At 46.3% G+C, this 19914-nt stretch overlaps 1 protein-coding gene across 1 annotated transcript in view; it reads right to left on the reverse strand.

Annotated features, from left to right (window-relative positions):
• Window positions 1–19119, reverse strand: part of TTC39C (tetratricopeptide repeat domain 39C) — an 83201-nt gene extending 64082 nt beyond the window's left edge. The window contains exon 1 of the mRNA XM_031439058.2: window positions 18360–19119. Coding sequence (XP_031294918.2) covers window positions 18360–18514 — 155 coding nt within the window. The 5' untranslated portion in view covers window positions 18515–19119. The remainder of the gene's footprint in view (window positions 1–18359) is intronic.
• Between the last annotated feature and the right edge of the window lie 795 nt (window positions 19120–19914).

Raw genomic sequence — 19914 nt, forward strand, 5'->3', positions numbered from 1 at the left:
ACTGGTACTTCTTTGAGGGCAGGGAAAGGGTCTTGCCCTCTTAGGACTTACCATGGTGATGTGAACACAGTAGGCAGTCAATAAATGTTTAATTTAGAAATGAAAATAATGAGGATTCAATTTTAAGCAAACATTACCCTTCTGCAGAAGCTGGTGTTGAACTTAAGAACTCCGTGTCATCACCAGACTTGCATTTGACTACTCAGAGAACACAGATGTGTAGCAGGGCAAGTGCCACTTCTTCTGTTCTATTTTGACAGACCCCAAGCCGAGACCCCGCCTGCAGGGAGGTCTCAATGTGAAGCCTGAAGAATGAAAAGAGGTAAAATGTAGTCTTTTCTCCTGACCCAGTCTCGGGCCCTGCCTTCCACGGGTGTGCGTCAATGCAAAACAGCATGGCCCTTTACAATCTCCTTGAAGCACTGAGTTCACAATAGCAGCCCTGCCACCAACTACGCGTTGTCACCTTCACAAACGTGTACTTAATTTTGTATTTTAAAAGGGAGTGTATCCAGTGTCCAGGTGCTAAATAGTTAACACCAAGTGTTATAACCAACAAACACTACACAGAATATCCAATACATGCAAGCGTCAAAACAAGTGAGAGACACCAGCTCAGTCTTATCTACCCCTCCCAGTGAGACAGTTTTTCCGAGACCACACAACGCTACCTTCCAGTACTCCAGACAAATCTCCTGTCACAGGGGATCCACACATTTGAAGAATGAGGGGTGACCGGCATGTACGGTAGGGCCCCCAGTAAAACTCACGTATGAAAGCAAGGATTATTTATGCCTCACTTACTGACGGAACACCCAGTGCAGGCCAGACAGCAGGCCAGGTGCCGGGGACACAACAGTGAACAAGTCAGACAGGGCTCTTCACGTCAAGGAGCGCAGCCCAGCGGAGGGAAGCACCACGTCAGGGACCGCAGACAGTGCTCGCGTCACACAGCAGTGCAGGATCCCTAAAAGGACCATGCGCACTGGAACATGCAAATGGCCTTACTGATAAATGGGGGAATCAGAACTGTCCTGTGACCTTTACAAATTTTTATCAAAGCATTAAGCCCACAGTGAACATCACACTCAATGGTGAAAGACTGAAACCGTTTCCTCTAAGATCAGACACAAGAAAAGGGAGCCCACTCTTACCACTTCTACTCAAAGTACTAGAAGGCATCCAGAACAGGAAGGAAGTAGAATTCTCCATCTGCAGATGGCCTGATCTTCCATATACAAAATTCTTAAAAATACCAAAAACACTGTTAAAACTAATAAAATTCAGCAGAGCTGCAGGATACAAAACCAGCATATAAAAATCGACCACATTTCTACACACTAACAGTGAACAATCCAAAAAGGAAATTAAGAAAACAATTCCATTTCCAAAAGCATCAGAAAGAATAAAACTTAGGAATAAATTTAACCAAGGAGGCAGAAGACTTATACACTGAAAGGCTCAAAACATTGCTGAAAGAAATTAAAGACAACAACACTGATAAATAGACAGACATCCTGTGTTCATTGACAGGAAGACTCAATGTTGCTAAAATGTCAAGGCTACCTGAAGCTATCTACAGAGTCAATGCAACCCCCGTCAAGATCCCACAGACATTTTTTGAATAGAAAAATCCATCTTAAAAGTCATAGGAGACATAAACGGCCAACAGGCACATGAAAAATGCTCAATATTGAAAATTATCAGAGAAATGCAAATCAAAACTAGAATAAGGTATCACCCCACACCAGTTAGAATGGCCATCATTCAAAAGTCCATGAACAATAAATGCTGGAGAGGGTGTGGAGAAAAGGGAACCTTCCTACGCTGCTGGTGGGAATGCAGTTTCGTGCAGCCATTATGGAAAACAGTACGGAGAGTCCTCAAAAGACTAAAAAAAAAAAAAAAAAAAGGCTTACCATATGATCCAGCAATCCCACTCCTGGGCATATATTCAAAAGGAACTCTAATTCAAAAAGATACATGCACCCCAATGCTCATAGCAGCACTACACACAATAGCCAAGACGTGGAAGCAACCTAAATGTCCCTGGACAGATGACTGGATAAAGAAGTTGTGGTATATTTATACAATGGAATACTACTCAGCCATAAAAAATAAAAGAATGCCATTTGCAGCAACATGGATGGGCCTAGAGATTGTCATTCTAAGTGAAGTAAGCCAGAAAGAGAAAGAAACATACCATATGATATCACTCATATGTAAAATAAAAAAAAAAAAAAAGGACACTATGAACTCATCTACAAAACAGAAGCAGACTTCCAGACTCAGTAAACAATCTTATGGTTACTGGGGAAAGGGGATGGGAAGGGATAAATTTGGGAGTCTGAGACTTGCAAATGTTAGCCACTATATATAAAAATAGATTTTAAAATACCAGCTTCTTATGTATAGCACAGGGAACTATATTCAGTATCTTGTAATAACCTTTAAGGAAAAAGAAAATGAAAAGGAATGTATGTATGTATATGCATGACTGAGACATCGTGCTGTACACCAGACATTGACACAATGTGACTGACTGTACTTCAATTTTTAAAAAGTCACAGGAAATCTCAATGGACTCTGAATAGCCTACATAATCTGGCAAAAGAACAGTTGGAGGTCCCACACTTCCTGATTTCAAAACTTACTACAAAGCTAAAGTAGTCACAACAGGGTAGGTACTCACATAAAGACATATATACACCAACAGAACAGAATACAAAGCTCAGAAATAAAACCTTACATACATAGGAAAATAGTTTTTTCAACAAACAGTGCTGGGAAAACTGGATATCTACATGCAAAAGACTGAAGTTAGACCCTTACCTTACACCACATAAAAGTCGATCAAAATGGACCAAAGATCTAAACGTAAGAGCTGAAACTATAAAACTGTAAGAAGAAAAGCGAGGGAAAGCTTCATGACAGGAGATTTGGCAATGATTTCTTGGTTGTGACACCAAAAGCTCAGGCAACAATAAATTGGATATCAACATTAAATATTTTTCTGCATTAAAGGACCCTATCAACATGAAAAGGAAGAAAATATGTGTGAATCATATACTTCACAAGGGCTGAATATCCAGACTATATCAAGGACTCCTACAACTCAACAAAAAACATGATTAAAAAACAGCAAAGGACATGAATAGACACTTCTCCAAAGAAGACATACAAATGGCCAATAACCACATGAAAAGATGCTCAACATCACTAATCATGAGGGAATTAAAAATCAAGACCACAATGGAATATCACTTCACACCCATTAGGATGGCTAATTGAAAAAAGAAGAAGAAAAAAAAAAAAGAGAGCATGCTGAGAAATTGTAACTCACGTACTGTTGATAAGAATGCAAAATGGGGCCACCACTATGGGAAACAGCATGGCAGTTCTTCAAAAAATTAAATATAGGATTACCATATGATCCAGAAATTCTACTTTGGGTATATACCCTCCAAACTAAACACAAGGCTGCAGAGAGACATTTGTATACTCATGTTCACAGCAGCATTATTCACAATAGCTAAAACACAGAAGCAACCCAAGTGTCCTTTGATGGTGGATGAATGGATAAACAAAGTGTGATAAACACACACACTATGGATACTATTCTGCCTTAAGAAGAAAGGAGATTCTAATACGTGTTATATCATGAATGATCTTAAAGACATTATGCTAAGTGAATAAGCCAGTCAAAAAAGGACAACCATGGTGTGATTCCATTTATATACAGTTCCTAGAGTCATCAGATCCAGGGAGACAGAAAGTACACGGGTGGTTCCCAAAGGCTGAAGGGAGGAAGGAATGGACACAGAGTTTCAGTTTGGGGAGATTCAAGTTCTGGAGATGGATGGTGGTGACAGTTGGACAACCATGTACTTAATGCCACTGAACTATACTCTTAAAAATGGTTTAAATGATAATTTCTCTTACGTATATTCCAATTTGAAAGTTTTAAACATTAAAAACATACTATCAGTTATAAGTGTATAGGAAAATGAAACAATACTGAAACTCACATTTACTTAGTAGCCTGCCTATAATTTAAAACATTCGAAACATTAAGCATTCAAGTATTTTACTTCTCTAAAAAATGTATCAAGAGTGTTAGAACGGTGCTTGCTTTCTTCTTGTCGTGTAACTCATGACACAGAGCAAGCGTTTTTGCTACCATGCCTTGCTGAACTGGCATGCTGCTTCCTACCTCTGGATCAGCTTCCGCATTTCAACCTCTGTGCTTTCGAGGTTGTCAAGTGTATCTGAGATTCCTTTATTGTGACGCTTTTACATACCTCATCTGCCCTGGGACATCCTCATCTTTTTCCTAACAACTACTTCCCTGCTTTGGGTTGATAAGCTCGTGCCCACTGGGCACCCGTGGGTGCGCACGGGGAGTCGCAAACGACGGCAGGGTCAGTAATCCCAGGTCAGCTATTCCTTCTCAAATTCCGTTCTTATTTGATTCGAATTTCACTTCCTGCATTATCACCTTTTTCTTTGCTGCACCTTCATCTCTGTGGGGCAAATCCCTCTTTCAAATAGCCGTTTTTCATAAAATGTCATGTGGGTTTACCACCATGAGACAAGGAGGAAACAATAACATACTTGGCCGTTTGTGCGGGAACTGAGTAAGAAACGCGCAGGGACCAATCACAGGCGGACTCTGAAAGAAGTGATGTGCATCTGTTACATCTGTGATGATTTGTGGGCGGAAGGGCCGGCAGCTTGTGTGCAGTTACTCACAGCTGATACACAAGTGAAACTGAAATGTGACCCACCTCACAGGGGGACCAGTTATTTAACTAACCTCTGGTAACTGAAATCCATGCCTATTAGAACCACGCAAGTCAAGTGCTAACTATGTACAATTACAAACTGAGGTGAGAATCCCAGAAGAAAGGAATATAGTTCTCAGAGAATTTTCAAGAATCTGAAAGGTGACCGTGATGGCTAGAACCACAGGAAGGAAGAGCACAGCAAGCAACATAAGGTGACAAAGTGGCATGACTGGCTGAGGCGGTGACATTTTGAATGAACATTAATATACATTCTGAAGCTTACCAAAACCAAAACCATTGTCAATTTAAAGCTCTTTTACTTTTCCATGTTTATGTAAACCACCACATGAAAAGAGGAGCTAGAAATCTATTTTATAGCATGAGCTTCCTTGGCTCTGTACAGCCCTAGCCTAGAAGGAACACAATGAAATTGTTCTAAAATATAAGAAAAAAGAGATAAAAGTAGTAAACGGCCAAGGGGCAAACCACGCAGGGCCAAGCCACACCACAGAGATGCTGTCAGAGACTCTGGTCCTAATCCTGAGAGCAGAAGGAGGTAATTTTAGTTTCCTGCTGTAATAAATTATCACAAACTTGGTAGCTTAGAACAACAGAAATTTTTTCTCTCCCAGTCCTGGAGGCCAGAAGTCTGAGAACAGTCTCACTGGGCTGAAATCAAGTTGTGGGCAGGGCTGCGCTCCTTTGGAGGCTCCAGGGAGAACCATGCGTGGATGGCTCCAGCTCCTAGTGGCTGCCTCCATCTCCGGGCTAATGGCTGCCAAGTCTCATATCTTCGAACTTCTCTCTGCTCCATTTTTGTAACGGTCTCCTCTGTGTGTGTAAAATCTCCCTCTGCCTGCCTCTCATAAGGATATGTGATTGCATTCACCCAATCCAGGTGGAATGGCTATCCGCCCAGATAATCAGGATAATCTTCCCATCTCAAAACCTTTAACTTAATCATGTCTTCAAAGACCCTTTTTCTGGCCATCTAAGGAGACCCTCTGTGGATCCAGGGCTTAAGATATGGGTATCTCTTAGGAGGACCATTTTTCAGCCTATCAGAGGCTGAAAGGGTTCTTAGCAGGGCAATATAACTAGACTCAAGGTCACTCTGGTGGGGGCAGAGGGGGAACACAGAGGATAAGAGGAAGCCAGCTGGGTTCTGCTGTGAGTCCAAGTGAGTGGTGGCTCAGACGAGGTGGTGCTGGGGATGGAGAGAAGTGAATGGATTCAGAGCTATTCAGGAAGGAAAACTGGGAGACACAGAAGGTAAAGAGAGGTGCCTAGAGGACCTCCTGGACTTCTGGTGTCTATAACCTTGTCTCAAGTGGAGCTACCCACTGGGCTTGGGAGCACGAGACAAGCAGATGTGCAGGTGACCATCAGGCGAAACAAGTGACCTGCAATATTGCTGGGTGATGCTAAACAATGTCAATGGGGTTCTTTTGCAAGAAAGCAGGGGAACCAGCATACACTCTGGGGCTGGGGGCAGATCTCCCACTCGCAATCTTTTTAACTCAGGAAGCCTTCGTTTTGTCACAAGCAAAGTGATAATGGTAATACTTATCCTCAGGGCTGCAGCGAGAATTGGGATTAGGGATGAAACGCGCCACAGTGCATGTTAACAGTAAGCACTGATTACCCTCTATTATTCAGTATCATTCTTTGCATGTGCGGAAATGCAAGCAAAGACCAAGTCCACTGAAGGATTACAAAACTTGAACCCTCTTACTTTATTCCGATTCCTCTCCAGCTTTGCTAATTCATATTCATTTATTGCTAGAGCCCGATGCTCACTTAGAGTTACTGATTTATTCTGAAAATAACTTCAGGCTAAATAAAGTCTTAATTTTTTTTTAAGTTTTCCTAATTGTGTCATTAAAGTATATCAAATATCTTCCTAACTCATCAACATTTAGTTCCTTCTCTATCTTAAATCATACAAATAGACAATCAACACAATCATTTCCATTCTACACCAATAACAGGTGGAATCAGCACAGATAAGCAACTTGCAAAGAGATCATCCAAACCACGTATTATCAACCAGCTAAAAAGCCTTTCCAGCCAATCCTTCAACAAGGCTGATTTAAGTAACAAAACTGATCAACGTTTTCATTAACTTTCTCATCTTTGTAAATAATCCACAAACTGTAGGAATACTTATTTGAGGTTTAAACACTCAGTTGTTTACACAAGCAATTCAAACACTATTTTAGCATTTAGAAATTTTAAGATTTTTATTTTTCAGTTAAAAGGCATTTCAAAATGAAACCAGAGACTTATGCTTCATAATGAATTTTTAGTAAAACAGGGCTCAGTAAGCAACTCTGAACTTCATGAGGAAGTACCTCTCACCAAGGCACCCACATTTTCCCTCAGTTTTCAGTAGAGCAAAGGACAAGAAAATTTCATTTACATTGACTTCACTATTCAGTTTCCTTAACTATAAATTTAGACTGAACAGAATGGCTTTCTGATGAGGTTTTGTTTTTCTTGGAGATAAAATTCAAATTGATCTATCAGGAGAAAAGCTCACAATTTCAAGTTCACCTCAACTCCTCTCTCATAAGCCCAGCTCAGATCCAAGATGAAACATAAGGGCTAGAGAAAAACCTATGCAAGCCATCCTCTCATTTCTTGCCATTTGTACATTGGTAATTTCTCCAGAACAAGAATCTCACCACAGCAGGTCCTAACACTTGGCTAAACTACTTTAGACAGCCATTTCCACCCTCCCATGACCCTTCGCTCCTTTTTTCCCTCTGACATTTCAAGAGGAGTCATTTCTGGCTCAGCTTGTAATTTTAATAATCCAAGGAATGAGTGTCTCATCAATCATCAGTACAGAAATAACCAAAACACTTGTGGATGCCCATGGTGGAGCGCTGAAGTAAATGGCATTCCAGATATAATAAACTCTCAATTGCTCTTTTCTGAGCAATTAAGTTGATGCACATCTTGCTATAATGTGGAAGAAAGTGAGAGGCCCAATTTCTCCAACAACTGTAGACATACAAAAGCCAGCCCCAGCTGGCCTTGGACGGTTCAAGAGTCAACATCAGACAAGTATGGAGTTGATGGATTCAATGTGCTTCTTTATTTCAGACCCCAACAAAGATGAGGGTGAGCACGATTTATAAGACACAACGATACCAAGTTCTTGCTCCAGGGATCAGTTGACAACATGAGATTTTGCAATTCGCTGTTCAAAATGAATGGCGGGAAGTACCTGAAGCCTTGACAGTGACTCATTATACTGGAAGCAATCCGAAAGCAGCCATGCAGCCGGGACTTCAGTTTAATACAATTGCTTCTCAAAACCTAAATCTGCCATTTAGCAAATTCAACTTGGACTGGGATACAAAATATCGTTTTCCCTCATCTTCTGTCCTGTTAGAATAGTACTCCAAATTTTACTTGTGATATAGATGAAATGATACAAACATTTAAAGGTCAGTTTGGTTACTTTATGGGGGAATAACCTAAGTGATCTAAACCCTGAAGGATGCAGAGATGAGGCAAGAAAGGGAATTCCAAAGCAAAAGGCATCTATCTAGATGCCAAGGAGGCCAAAGTGGGATGAACAGCGAATAATGTTTATTGACTCTGGGAACCCGGGAGGGCATGCATCACATTGTCCTAGAAAAGCCCCACCCAGAAGGAAGATGATGGCACAATCCAGCACACAAGAACAGGCTGAGCTAACAGGTAATGTGGGATGCAGGTGACGGCAGGGTTGAGGATGGGACCACGGAAAGCTCTGCTTGTCTGTCTACCGAGGCACCCCATCAGAGACCACACCGTGTGGGGGGGTGTTTCCTCCTGGCCGCTTCTAAGGACCACCGTACAGAAAATCATCGTGAAGCATCCTGCCCTATTTTCTCCCACTTTAGAATAATCACTTTTGTGGTCCCCTTGGCTATGTTAACTTTGGGGCAACTGTGTCCCGATTCCTGAGGATCTGGCTGTGTGTGTATGTGTGTGTGTGTGTAACCTACTTAGCAAAAAGCTTGTTTCCACATCCCTGGGAAGGACGTGGACCAGTTCAGACTCAGATTCAAAGTTAGGAAAACCTGGGTGGGACAAGAGGACTAGGCCTCTGAAATGAAGTCACCTGAGCTGGAAAGACACACGTCCTGCAAGTTGGCTCCACACAGAATGAAGGAAGGGATCTCAGTGGTTCTCCGTCCACGTGGCAAGGATGGAAGAACCAGTGCTGACGTCCCTTCCCGGAGCTGTCTGGGCCCTAGAAGCAGCCGTGTGTGTGGGTGACGACCTGCTGTTTGGGAGCAATAACCCATCCAGGGGGCTCAACACTGGAGGGGCACGCTACCCTGGGCCCTGCCTCGCATGGGGGATCACAGATGCAACGGGGCGTTTCCTCATCCAGCACAGTCCTTCCAGGCAGCCCTGCCAGCCTGGGCTTCCCTCCCATCCTGTAGGCAGAGAGGCCCAGCCCCGTGCTGTTCCCAGCAGCTCCAGCATTTCAGCTGCCGAGACCAAACCAAATTTCATCTGGAGCTCCCGCCACCCTCAAGCTCATGACTTCTCAACGGAGGTGTTTCGGAAATCTGCAGGGGCCATCTGGGAGCAACACAATGACAGGAGCAGAACAGGCCAAGGACCCAAGACACCCTCAAGGTGCAGGAGAGTCCCAGTATCACCCACGTCATGCACAACCTCTGAATGTCTGGAAATTCACGTGGATAAGAAACGGTTTCCCATTATTTAGTTCTAAAATGGAACTCCGTTGACACAGAAGAACAAAATCGTTCCAGTCCTGTTTAAATACACCTTTTATCAAGATTTGTTCACAACGTTAGAAAACTGTCACCAACAGCACCATTTGCTCGTGGCATCTGAGCTGCCCACACACCACAGCTACACTAGCCTGCATCGGCAGCTAACACATACCAAAATTTCACAGGGCTATTAGAAGTTCCTTTAAATGTATTTAAAGCCAAATTGCTAAGGATCCATGAAATACAGGATACCAATGATTTTCCTTAATAAATTTCATTTTTGCCAGCTATCTAATATTAAGGACAGGAAGCACACTGAAGTTTATTTCATACCGTGAGAACTGCACATAAATTATTGGGGGTTGGGCTGGATTCTTGTTTTTCTACTTTACTCTGATACTGTCCCCAGGGGTCACATACCTCCCTCCCTCCCAATTTCCCTATAATTTTTCTTTTTCAACTCACTCTCTAATCCTAGACATTTATGAAAGGCTCTGGTCTCCCAAGTACTTGGTTTGGGGAGAAATTAAAAGATGGGAGATCTGTTTTCTGAGACTCTGTCAGCACACCTCCCATGTCCTAACGCAGGGAGTTACTCTGACACAGGCAGCCTGGCTCATTGCAAAACCGCCACGCTTCCTCACTTCCTCCACTGCAGCAGTGTTTTGCCTTGGCACATGATCCTGCCTCATTAAGGTGGCTTCCCTGCTTTCTCTTCACGGACACAGGAAAGCTTGGTCTCTCACTTCTTTTATGTTAAAGTGCACCTACTCATTTTTCTGCTACGGAATGGCTTCGGATGTTTTAAATCCAAATTTACTCACTATACACAGGTGCAAGGCATCTAACCTCATCTTCTGATGAACGTGCGCAGAGCATTTACATGTTCAAACGCGTAATTATGAATTTCTTCTTGCTTTTCCTCTGTGATACTATTTGGGCATCGTACTGACTTTTTAGACACTACGTGCGGGCACATCATTTCATCTTACCAGTTTCATTCCAGGATCACAGAAGGGGAATTACGGAATATCTGTTACAAAAGAGGGCATGAGATCTGAGAGAGTCGAGATCCACCCATCCAGAAAGCGTCCCCTCCCAGCCTCCAAGCTTTTCCAGAGACTAGTTCTTCCTGAAATTCAGGGCAGGGATTTGTGGAGTCGGGAAGCTAGTCTTCTGCCTTCTCATGCCAGAGAGGCAGGTAACACCTGATCATGTTCTGCCACCACCCAGGGGCAGCCCAGAGCACTGCAGGTGGCTAATGGGAGAAGCAAAAGGGCCAGCCAGTGAGGCTGGGCCTCAGCCCGACCAGACAATAAAGCTCAAAGAGGATTGTAATCCCCATGGTTACAACTGCCCGGGGCCAGGTGCAGCTGAGACCCGTGGCCACTTCAGAAGCAGGGAACTGCATCAGAGCCTCCACCTTCCCTTTGATGGCACCTGTCAAGACTAGCCTGTGCTCAGCAGCAGCTCTGCTCCCCATCGCCCCACACTAACCCCGGGGCAGCCTGGATGCGCCAAAGAGAAGATGCTGACGGGCCAGACAGGAGTTCTGCTACCTGCATTTGAGAAGCAGAGCACCCACTCGGCACTCAGAGAACCTCCACAGGGTCCAGATGTGCCACATCAGTATGCAGAAGTCAGAGGAATCCAGGCTCCTAAAGGTCACTGCCCCTGAGCTGCACTTGCAAATAAAGGGGTGCTGACTCGCCTACACAACCTCTTGGACCCCACATTACTCCAGGAAGCTCAGAGGCCAGAACACCTGACAAGAAATCTGCCCACCTCAACCCTCCCACATGGACAGGCAGTCACATGAACCACAACCGTACATGACCAGTGCTGGGTAAAGGGGCGGGACACTGCAGGAACACGGAGAAGCCACCGCCTTGTCATGGAAATCTGAGCTGTCTTGAACCACACTCAGAACTAGTTAGATGATACAATGTGCTCCAGCACAGCCAGCGGGGAAGACGCAGGAGGGAGACAGCGAAGCGGCCAGGCCAGATCACAGCGCATCCTATGCCAAGTCGATACCTCCGACTTCACCCTGGAGCCAGACGGGAGCCACAAAGCATCCAAAGCTTGGGTGACACACCCCCTTGCAGACAGACCTCTCTTGTGGTTTCTCGAGTTGCCTTTGGGTGTCAGAGTGTAGTTTGCAGGTTTCTGGGGAAACCTACACCAAAATGACATTCGCAGCACACAGGTAAACTTCTCCTGGTGTAAGAGTTACAGCAGCGAGGCAGTGTAGCGAGTGGTTAGACACACACTCTGCAGCCAGACACCCCGGGTTCAAACCCAGCTCCCCACCTACTGTGAAACCCTGGGCAGGTCATCCCGTGTCCCCCGCCTCCCGCTGTAGGAGGGAGGAGACCAGACACCCCTCACAGAGCAGTGGGGAGGACTGAAGGGGGATTAATATCCAGGGAGTGCTGGTGTGTGGCCAGGCACAGAGAAGGCAGCATCCAGCATCCACCACCATGCAAATATTTTCATGCGTCTCAGAAACAATAAGTCACCTAAACTAGTGATGTCAGAGATGTTATAGCTCTGGACAAGACCAGGTGTTAAAGTGACTCTCTGTAAAGGTATTAAGTGAGCAATGCCTCCTTGGAGCAGGGATCTGCCTCTCACCTTTGTGTCCTGCACACGGCAGACACTCTTGAGGGGCCTTCTCCGTCATAAAGGACCGTTTTCCTGTGAGACAAGGTACTTCCCAGTTGTGTATTTCTTGTGCTCTGAAATTCTTGAGCAAGAAGGAAGAGATGGAGAAAGTAACCTTAGTCAGGGGAAAAAGGGCGGAGACGGCAAACCATCAACCACCTTTCACACAAAGAGCCCCACCTCGGTCCTCAAGCCAGAGGTCAGGAAGGCATTGACACAACTTACACACGGCAAATTTATGAACAGCTTTCCGTAACATGTTTTTGTAACTATCTATGGTGACACATGTTAACAAGACTTATTGTCGTGATCGCTGCACAATATACACAAATGTCAAGGCCATTTTGCTGTACGCCTGAAATGAGTACGTTGTAAGTTAACTATCCCTCAAAAAAAAAGCCCACAAAGGCACCTGTTCAGAAACTGGAATATATTTCTCCAAATAATAAGGCTTTAAGTGGTGACTAGATCCCCTGGTTAGCTCACGAAGGCCTATTCAAGCCCAAATTTGACCTACATTTCCAGCTGAACAGCATACTGTAAATTTAGGGAACAGAGCAAGTGGTGGAAAAAGTCTAAGACAGAGGTGAGTTCCTCCCGGGGAACTCCACCCCCTTGACAGGGGAAGAGCCGGCGCCAAGCACGGTTTTGAAATAACAGCCATCTCCTCTCGGTCCTCCTCTCCCTCTGCCTGGAGTCCTCGGCCACCAGCCTCTTCAAACTCTCCCTGCTCTTGCCGGGCAAGTAGGAGTGTGACCCTGGCAGAGGAGACTGGAGTGTGAAAATGGACTTTTAGGAGCTAAGAGTCTGTACAAAAGGTCTAGACGTCTGAAACACAGTGTGTCAGGGGGTCCACAGGTGGTTTCATGGTACAGAGAGGGCCTCACGCCCCACCCCCCGCACGCACACACACACACACACCTGCTGTACAGGTAGTCACTTGTTTTCTGGTAACTTCCTACATAAACTCTCCCATTGTTCTATAGGTAGTTGCATTTTTTAAAAAAATTCCGATCAAGCCAAATGAATTTTTAAGAATCTTTCACTTGGACATTTTAAGACACCGCAATAGTTGGAACAACAATATACGAGTCTTTAGAAACGCACCACTGAGTCAAGGAGGATGGAAAAGGGCAGCAGCTGAGTCTCCTCCCCCGCCAGGTCCCTCACACCACTTCTGCTCCCTGGCGCTTCGTTCCCCGCATTTCTGCACCCATGGACTCACCCTCCAGACTGAGCAGCCAGACCCTGCAGAGAACACGGGGCTGGCACGCTCCCCGACGGCACCGCACAGCGCTGGGCGCGGGCGCCTGCCGGCTCAGGGCTCCGGCGCAAGCCTTTGGGAGTTTTCCTAGGGAGAATGATGGCTTGTACCAGGGGTCCTTAAACTTTAAGGGGCTGGAGAGTAAATATTGCAGGCTTTGCAGGCTGTGTGCCCTGTCACTGCTATTCATGTCTTCACAGAGAGATGTAACCCAGTGAGTCTGGCTGTGTCCCAGTAAAACCTTATTCACAAAAGCACCCAGCCAGATCTGGTCCACGGGGTGTAGTTGCAATCCCCGGATCACACTGAGCCTTCTCTACCGTAAGACTGGCTCTGAAATTAATGGCCATATGACACAGGGCTTTGTTGTGTGTTAAACAATTTAGGATTCATACATTCATTTTAAACAATACATGTTACTCACCATGAAATTTTCTTGCTTTTTGTTGTTAACACATTTTTGCCATTTTTATACTTTAAAATGGAAAGGAAAAACCACAATTCATAACACAACCATGCCCTAATTCTACATCAAGCCCTTATTTACGCATATTTATCATCAGCGATCGTTCACTCTAACCATTCTGTGCTTTCTGTTTGAGTTGACAACTGCTAACTGCAACTTGCTACAGTTCTCTATTTTCCAGAAAGTCGCAGTCGTGTTGGCAGTGGTAAACACTGCAGGTGCTTTAGGGTCCAAAAAAAATGCCAGGAGTTGAAGCAGGGGATGGAGGTGGGGGCCTCAGGGGGATGAGGGAGAGTAAACACCAGGCCAGTGAAATAAGAACCACAAAGCTCCAAACATCTCCTGTAACCAGAGTTCAGTGTGTCTCACCTCTCCCGCTGGTCCTGATTAAAAAAGTAGTGTCTCAAGCCAAAAAGAGAAAAAGATGGTGACAACAGGACCCTGAGGCACGAGCAGCCGCATGTTGAGGACAGATGTGAGGGCCACACTGAAGAGGACGAGGGTCAGGCAGAGCGAGCTCACCAGACACCCTGGAAGGCAGCGCTCACAGGAAACATGGACCAGCCAGCAGGTCTGGGAGGCAAACAGCAAGTGTAGAAAAACCATGCAATGCGACAACCTAATAACACAGAGCAGCCCTCACCCCTCTTCTCCGGATGCCGTTTCTCGCCTCCACGCGGGTTTTTTCCGTCTCGTGTCCTAGGGTTCCATTTCCACCCACCGCCTCTCACACCCTCCCCCCTCCCCTCACCCACCTCCTTCCTCCACTTACTCACCCGACACTGAGGCATCAGTCCCTCCGTAAAATTTTCCTTCAAGCGGAGCTACAAGTGGCCTCTCTTCACCCCAACAGGCCACCGTAGGCCATGGCTCTGTCTCCCAGCCTCCCAACCAGTCAAACTAACCTGCACCTCAATCCCTAAAACTCGAGTGCCTGTCCCATGCGCATAACCACCACCTATTTCATCACATGCCTGAGTATTAAAGGCCTGAGCGTGTGGCACACACGTGAGCATCAGGAGTGAGAGTGTGTTTGTGTGCAGGAGGGGAGTGAGCAGTGCTGGATGAGAGCTCTGAGCCCCTAGACCAACGTGGGAATGGGGTTTCAGGTGGTCAAGATCACAAACTTAGAAAGGTATATCCCTGGGCTCAAAGCAGCATCAATCTGTCCCAACCCCTGGGAACACATCTCCAAGTGCATGATGTGGGCTCAGCCTCAGCCACAGGGCAGCCCGTTACAATGCTACTACAGTTACGACAGAACTGGCAGCTGCGACCTGAAATCCCAACTGTGGAGTGTCTTCTATCCCGACACAAAGCCTCTACTGTACTTATTTCTAATTCCTTTATGAAAGATATCCAAATTATACAATCTGGGCTTTCTACTAATTCAGAACGGCCTTCAGTCATCTGTTTCTATGAAGTAACCATTTCTCATTAGACAGCTGTTGGTGAAACTTTTATCACCTTAGTAATGTGGCATGAGATGACCTTGCTTTAATAAAAATGTTACTGTTACACTAGGTACAAAATATGTTTCTATTGTTAAACTGTAGTAAGAGTCCAGAATGTTTACTAGAAGGGGAAGGGTGGTTGTGACAAAAGAATCCTAAGAAAGGAGAGAAACCAAAGTGTTCTCTCTTCTGCGGATAAACTGAGCTAGAGGTGTTCCTCTAACACTTAGGATGAAGTCACGGAGCTTTCCAGCAGGCCACTCAACTCTGGAACTGGAAGGGAAGTGTCCAAATACATAATAGGATCTAAAGTCTTCCCAATGCATCATGTGAGGCTAACTCTGAAGGCTGCCTGCATTCAGGACAACTTGTCTTCTACTCAACTACGTCGTCAAGGAGAAAGACCTGCAACACTGGGGGAAGGCATCGAGTACAAGAGCTAGTTAGTGTGTCTGGAGGGTTTACACTGCACCAGCTACTGTGGGTTCTTCTACTACTAGCCACCACGCTACCACGTGCGCTGCTCCCAAGGAAGAAAATTTTGAGAAACCGAAGTCAGCAGGTACAAAAAGTGGCAAAACTAAGGCAGCAGCCCTGATAAAGGGAAAGCTGACAGGATAATGCTACCACCATCCACACCTAAGAAAGTTTAAGCTGCTGAAAAACAGTCACAGGGCAAATTACAAAATAGAATCAACTGAGCGAGACAGGTAGAATGGTATAATGAAACGAGCCCTGGATTTAGAACCACAGTGCCTGTGTCCTGGTCCACGCTAAACACCGAGGCTGGAGTCCCCTCACTATCACGTGGTCATGATAAAATACACCGCACTCTTTTGTGGTCACTAGGCTAGTGAGAATGAAAGGGAACACATCTGGCACCGTGCTTGGCAGAGAACAGATACTACGGTAGCTTGTCCTTCTTTACCCTCAGTTCCCATTTCAAAATACAAGCAGATAGCTCCTAGGTATACAATGTACATCCTCCCCGGACGCTGCCTCCTCCTCCTCCCCTCGCCCCCAACACATCCACAGAAACCTTTCAAGGTGGATCTCTCTGCTCTTGCTGTGAGGAGAGTTTTCCTATCACTCATAATCTGCCCCCTAGTAACAGTGCACAGAATTGTCTAAATGAGGCAAAATGAGATATTTCATACTTTCAATATATGGGAACCACGGGGTAGTATTTAAGTACCTTAAAGCTGTTTAGAAGAAAAAGATTAACATTTCGTAACTGCAGCTGCTTCATTCACTTAAAACGTCACGCAGTCATTTTAATAAGAAACTTTAAAATCTGAGAATACACAAAGATGTAATGTACACTACAGCGAATAGAACCAATATTTTATAGTAAGTTTAAATGGAGTATAATCTATAAAAATACTGAATCACTATATTGTACACCTGAAACTAATATAACATTGTAAATCAACTACATTTCAATAAAAAAAAATCTGAAAATAACAAAGCAAGAAGTATGGAGATCAGCAAGCACCATATCTTGATCAAAAACTAAAGAAAATAAACTTGACTCTAAGACTTTCTCCATCCCTCTCTCATACAAAGTAGTCCAAGAAACAGCACAGCATACGAAGTTTTTTTTTTTCACGAAATACATTCTCATGTTGCTAAAAACAAACCTATATGAGACTGTGGGACCCGTAAGTCTTTCAAATCTATCCTCTGAAAAGCCCTGATGAAACTGCAGCTTGAAATCTGACTTGTATGCTTTAAAAATAAAATGTTCTGGATAAAGCTAAGAAGTCTCCATTTGCAGATTTTAAAAAACTGATTTAAAAGTAAAATGTCTTTGCGAAAAGTTTATAGTTGTGAGATACTTGCTTTGCCATCAAGCATGCGGAAGCTCCCACCGGTAGAAACCACCATTCCTTTAGGTCTGAAAACTTCCCAGACGTCTGTATCCCACCCTCTCATTTCTTTACAGTCGCACTCAGCCACAGCTGCACATGGGTCCTCTAACTCCCACCAAACGACCGGGTCTAAAACAGCGCGCAGCATATGGCCCGTAAACATTTACAAATAAGCCGCTAATCAACATCCTTGCGTCCTGTCAACACTCAAAGGGCAAATCACAATCTTCCTAAACCAGAAACAGATGCTTCTGGTCCCCAAAGAAACTGAAGGCTCCTCCCACACCCGCGAGAAAGCTACCAGGTTTCAGTTTTGCTTCATTTAAAAGATGAACAATTATGCACACGTGTGCTTCCCCCCCCTTACGTACACTTAAAATCCCTCCATTTTCTGCTTCCCTCAAGTTAGAGAAAACCATCATAAATACGCTCGCTTGACAGGCATTAGCAACTCATTTTGGAGACTGTTTCACAAGACAGGCAGAGAGGTGAGCAAGCGAAGTTCGACTGAGTTTTTTTTTTTTTTTTTAATTCCTGCACGGCCAGGCAGTCACGCATATCTGTTTTCAAACAAAGGCGTTTGGAATGCACAATGATGCAAAGTAACGCGAGGCACAAGAAACAGACACGATGCAGCTGGTGTGGTCCATGTCACAAAGGCTGTTCCGGCAGCACGCGAGCCGGAGTCACAACCCTGCAAGTCCCAGGCTCGCTGCTGCCTCAAATCGCATCCGGTTCCAGGTCTCAAAGCCAACAAGCTCCAGAACCGGCGGCTGGGGGCGGGGTGCGGGGTGGCCCAAGAGGGAGAATCGGACAAAGACCGGGCGCCCCTCTTGCAGGGCGAGGCCCGGAGAAAGTGAGGGGGGACTGCGGCAGCAGGGAGGACGCGCGGGGAAAGACCACCGAGCAGGGGTGGGGGGAGGGAAGGGGAGATGTGGCAAAGGCGCAAGGCTGCCGGCTGCAGCTCAGGCCGAGGGACGCGACCCGGGGAGCGGGGATGGGGACAGGGATTAGTGTCCGACGGGAGGGGGAGGGGGCTTCTGGGACCGGCCGCAGAGGGAAGCGCCTGGGCCGGGGCGGGGGAGCGGGGCGCGTCGATCACCTGTATTGTTTGAAAAGCTGGTCCGACTCCCTAAAGCCGTTGTTGAGCAGCATGTTGATGCCGGCCAGGGCCAGCTCCGCGTCCTGCAGGGGTGCCGCCGCTGCCGCGTCTCCGTCGTCCCGCCGCCGCGGCCGCTGCTGCTCCGAGCCGGCCATGGGCGCCCGAGGCTGTGCGCAGGAGCCAGGCGAGGTAGGGTGGCAGCCGCTGCGGCCCCCGCGCGCGCCCGGAGCCCCGCTCTACCTGCCCCGAGCTCGGCGGAGCGGGCGCGGGGGAGGGGCGCGGCGAGCGGGCGGGGCGCGGAGGGAGGAGCTGGGGCCGGGCTGCAGCGCGGCGGGGGATGTGGGCGCCCGGCCGTCGCCTCCCGCCGCCGCGGGGATTACTCAGCAGCCGTCCGCCCGCCCGCTCCCTCCGAGACGCCCGGCTCGCGCCGCCACCGGAGCGGAATCCGTTTCCGGGTATCTCTAACTGAGCGGAGCCGGGCCCGAGTCCCCGCTGCCCCTGCTTCCTGCAGCCCGGGGCCCTGGCCCTCACACCGAGCCCCTCGCCCGGCGCCCGGGGCCAGCGCGCCGAGCCTGCTCCAACACGCGCGAGGCCCCTTGGCCCGGCCCTCGACTTCCTCCTCCAAAAGGGCCGGACCCGCGGCGGCGCGGGGAAGCTGAAGAGGGCGAGCGGGTTCGGAGAGAGGACGCGGAACTCGGGCTGAGCCGCAGCGAGAGCGCGCGGTGTCTTTTCCCCCGCGTGCTTTAAACCCCACGCAGCCGGCGCGCGCGTGCCCCAACTTCATACTCTCCCTGGGGCCGCCCACTAGCCTGTGGCAGCCAATCCCCGAGGATGTGGGCGGTGGGGGCGGGGCCCCGGGCACCTGCCCCGCAGCTGCCGCGAGCCTCGCGTTGAAGAGCTCCTGGGTCCGGCACCCACCCTCCCCGGCCCGCCACCAACATTTGCGCGATGTGTTCTCCTCTAACCCTTACAATTATACTTTCATACCTATGAAACAAAAATAAGTGTAAAGCTGTGGGTTCTATATGACTGAAAGTCAGTAAAACGCCAAAGATGTCTGAATTTACTGTCAAAATTCTAATGATGGGCTGGTGGTGGATCAGTGGGTAGTATTATGGAGACAAACACTCTGTAAATCAATTTTTGTGTTTTCCCATAAATTTATTTTTCTCACCTTTATTTTAGAAAAATCACTATATATGTTGCTGCAGTAAAGATTATGTTCTTAATGTCAAATTAAACCACCGTTCTTAAATCATTGTAGTTCTTAAAGTGCACTTCATTAAATTCAATCTGAAGACACTTTGCCAAAGCATATAGCACTGAAATTGTTTTTTTAAAAAGCGATATTCAGGTTTCGAGATTACCCATGAATTTTAAATCTCATCTCTAGCATTATAGTGGGATCAGTAAGATACATGATCACAGAAAATATTACAAAATAATGTAATTTCATCATATAAGTTGCTATCATTTATTTTGTGATTTTTTTCCATCCCTTACATAAATATCTAAATCCATACAGTAGTCCCAACAGTCATCTATACAAATGTAA

The sequence above is a fragment of the Camelus dromedarius genome, chromosome 32 (genome assembly GCF_036321535.1).
Source record: "Camelus dromedarius isolate mCamDro1 chromosome 32, mCamDro1.pat, whole genome shotgun sequence".
NCBI classification, from domain to species: domain Eukaryota; kingdom Metazoa; phylum Chordata; class Mammalia; order Artiodactyla; family Camelidae; genus Camelus; species Camelus dromedarius.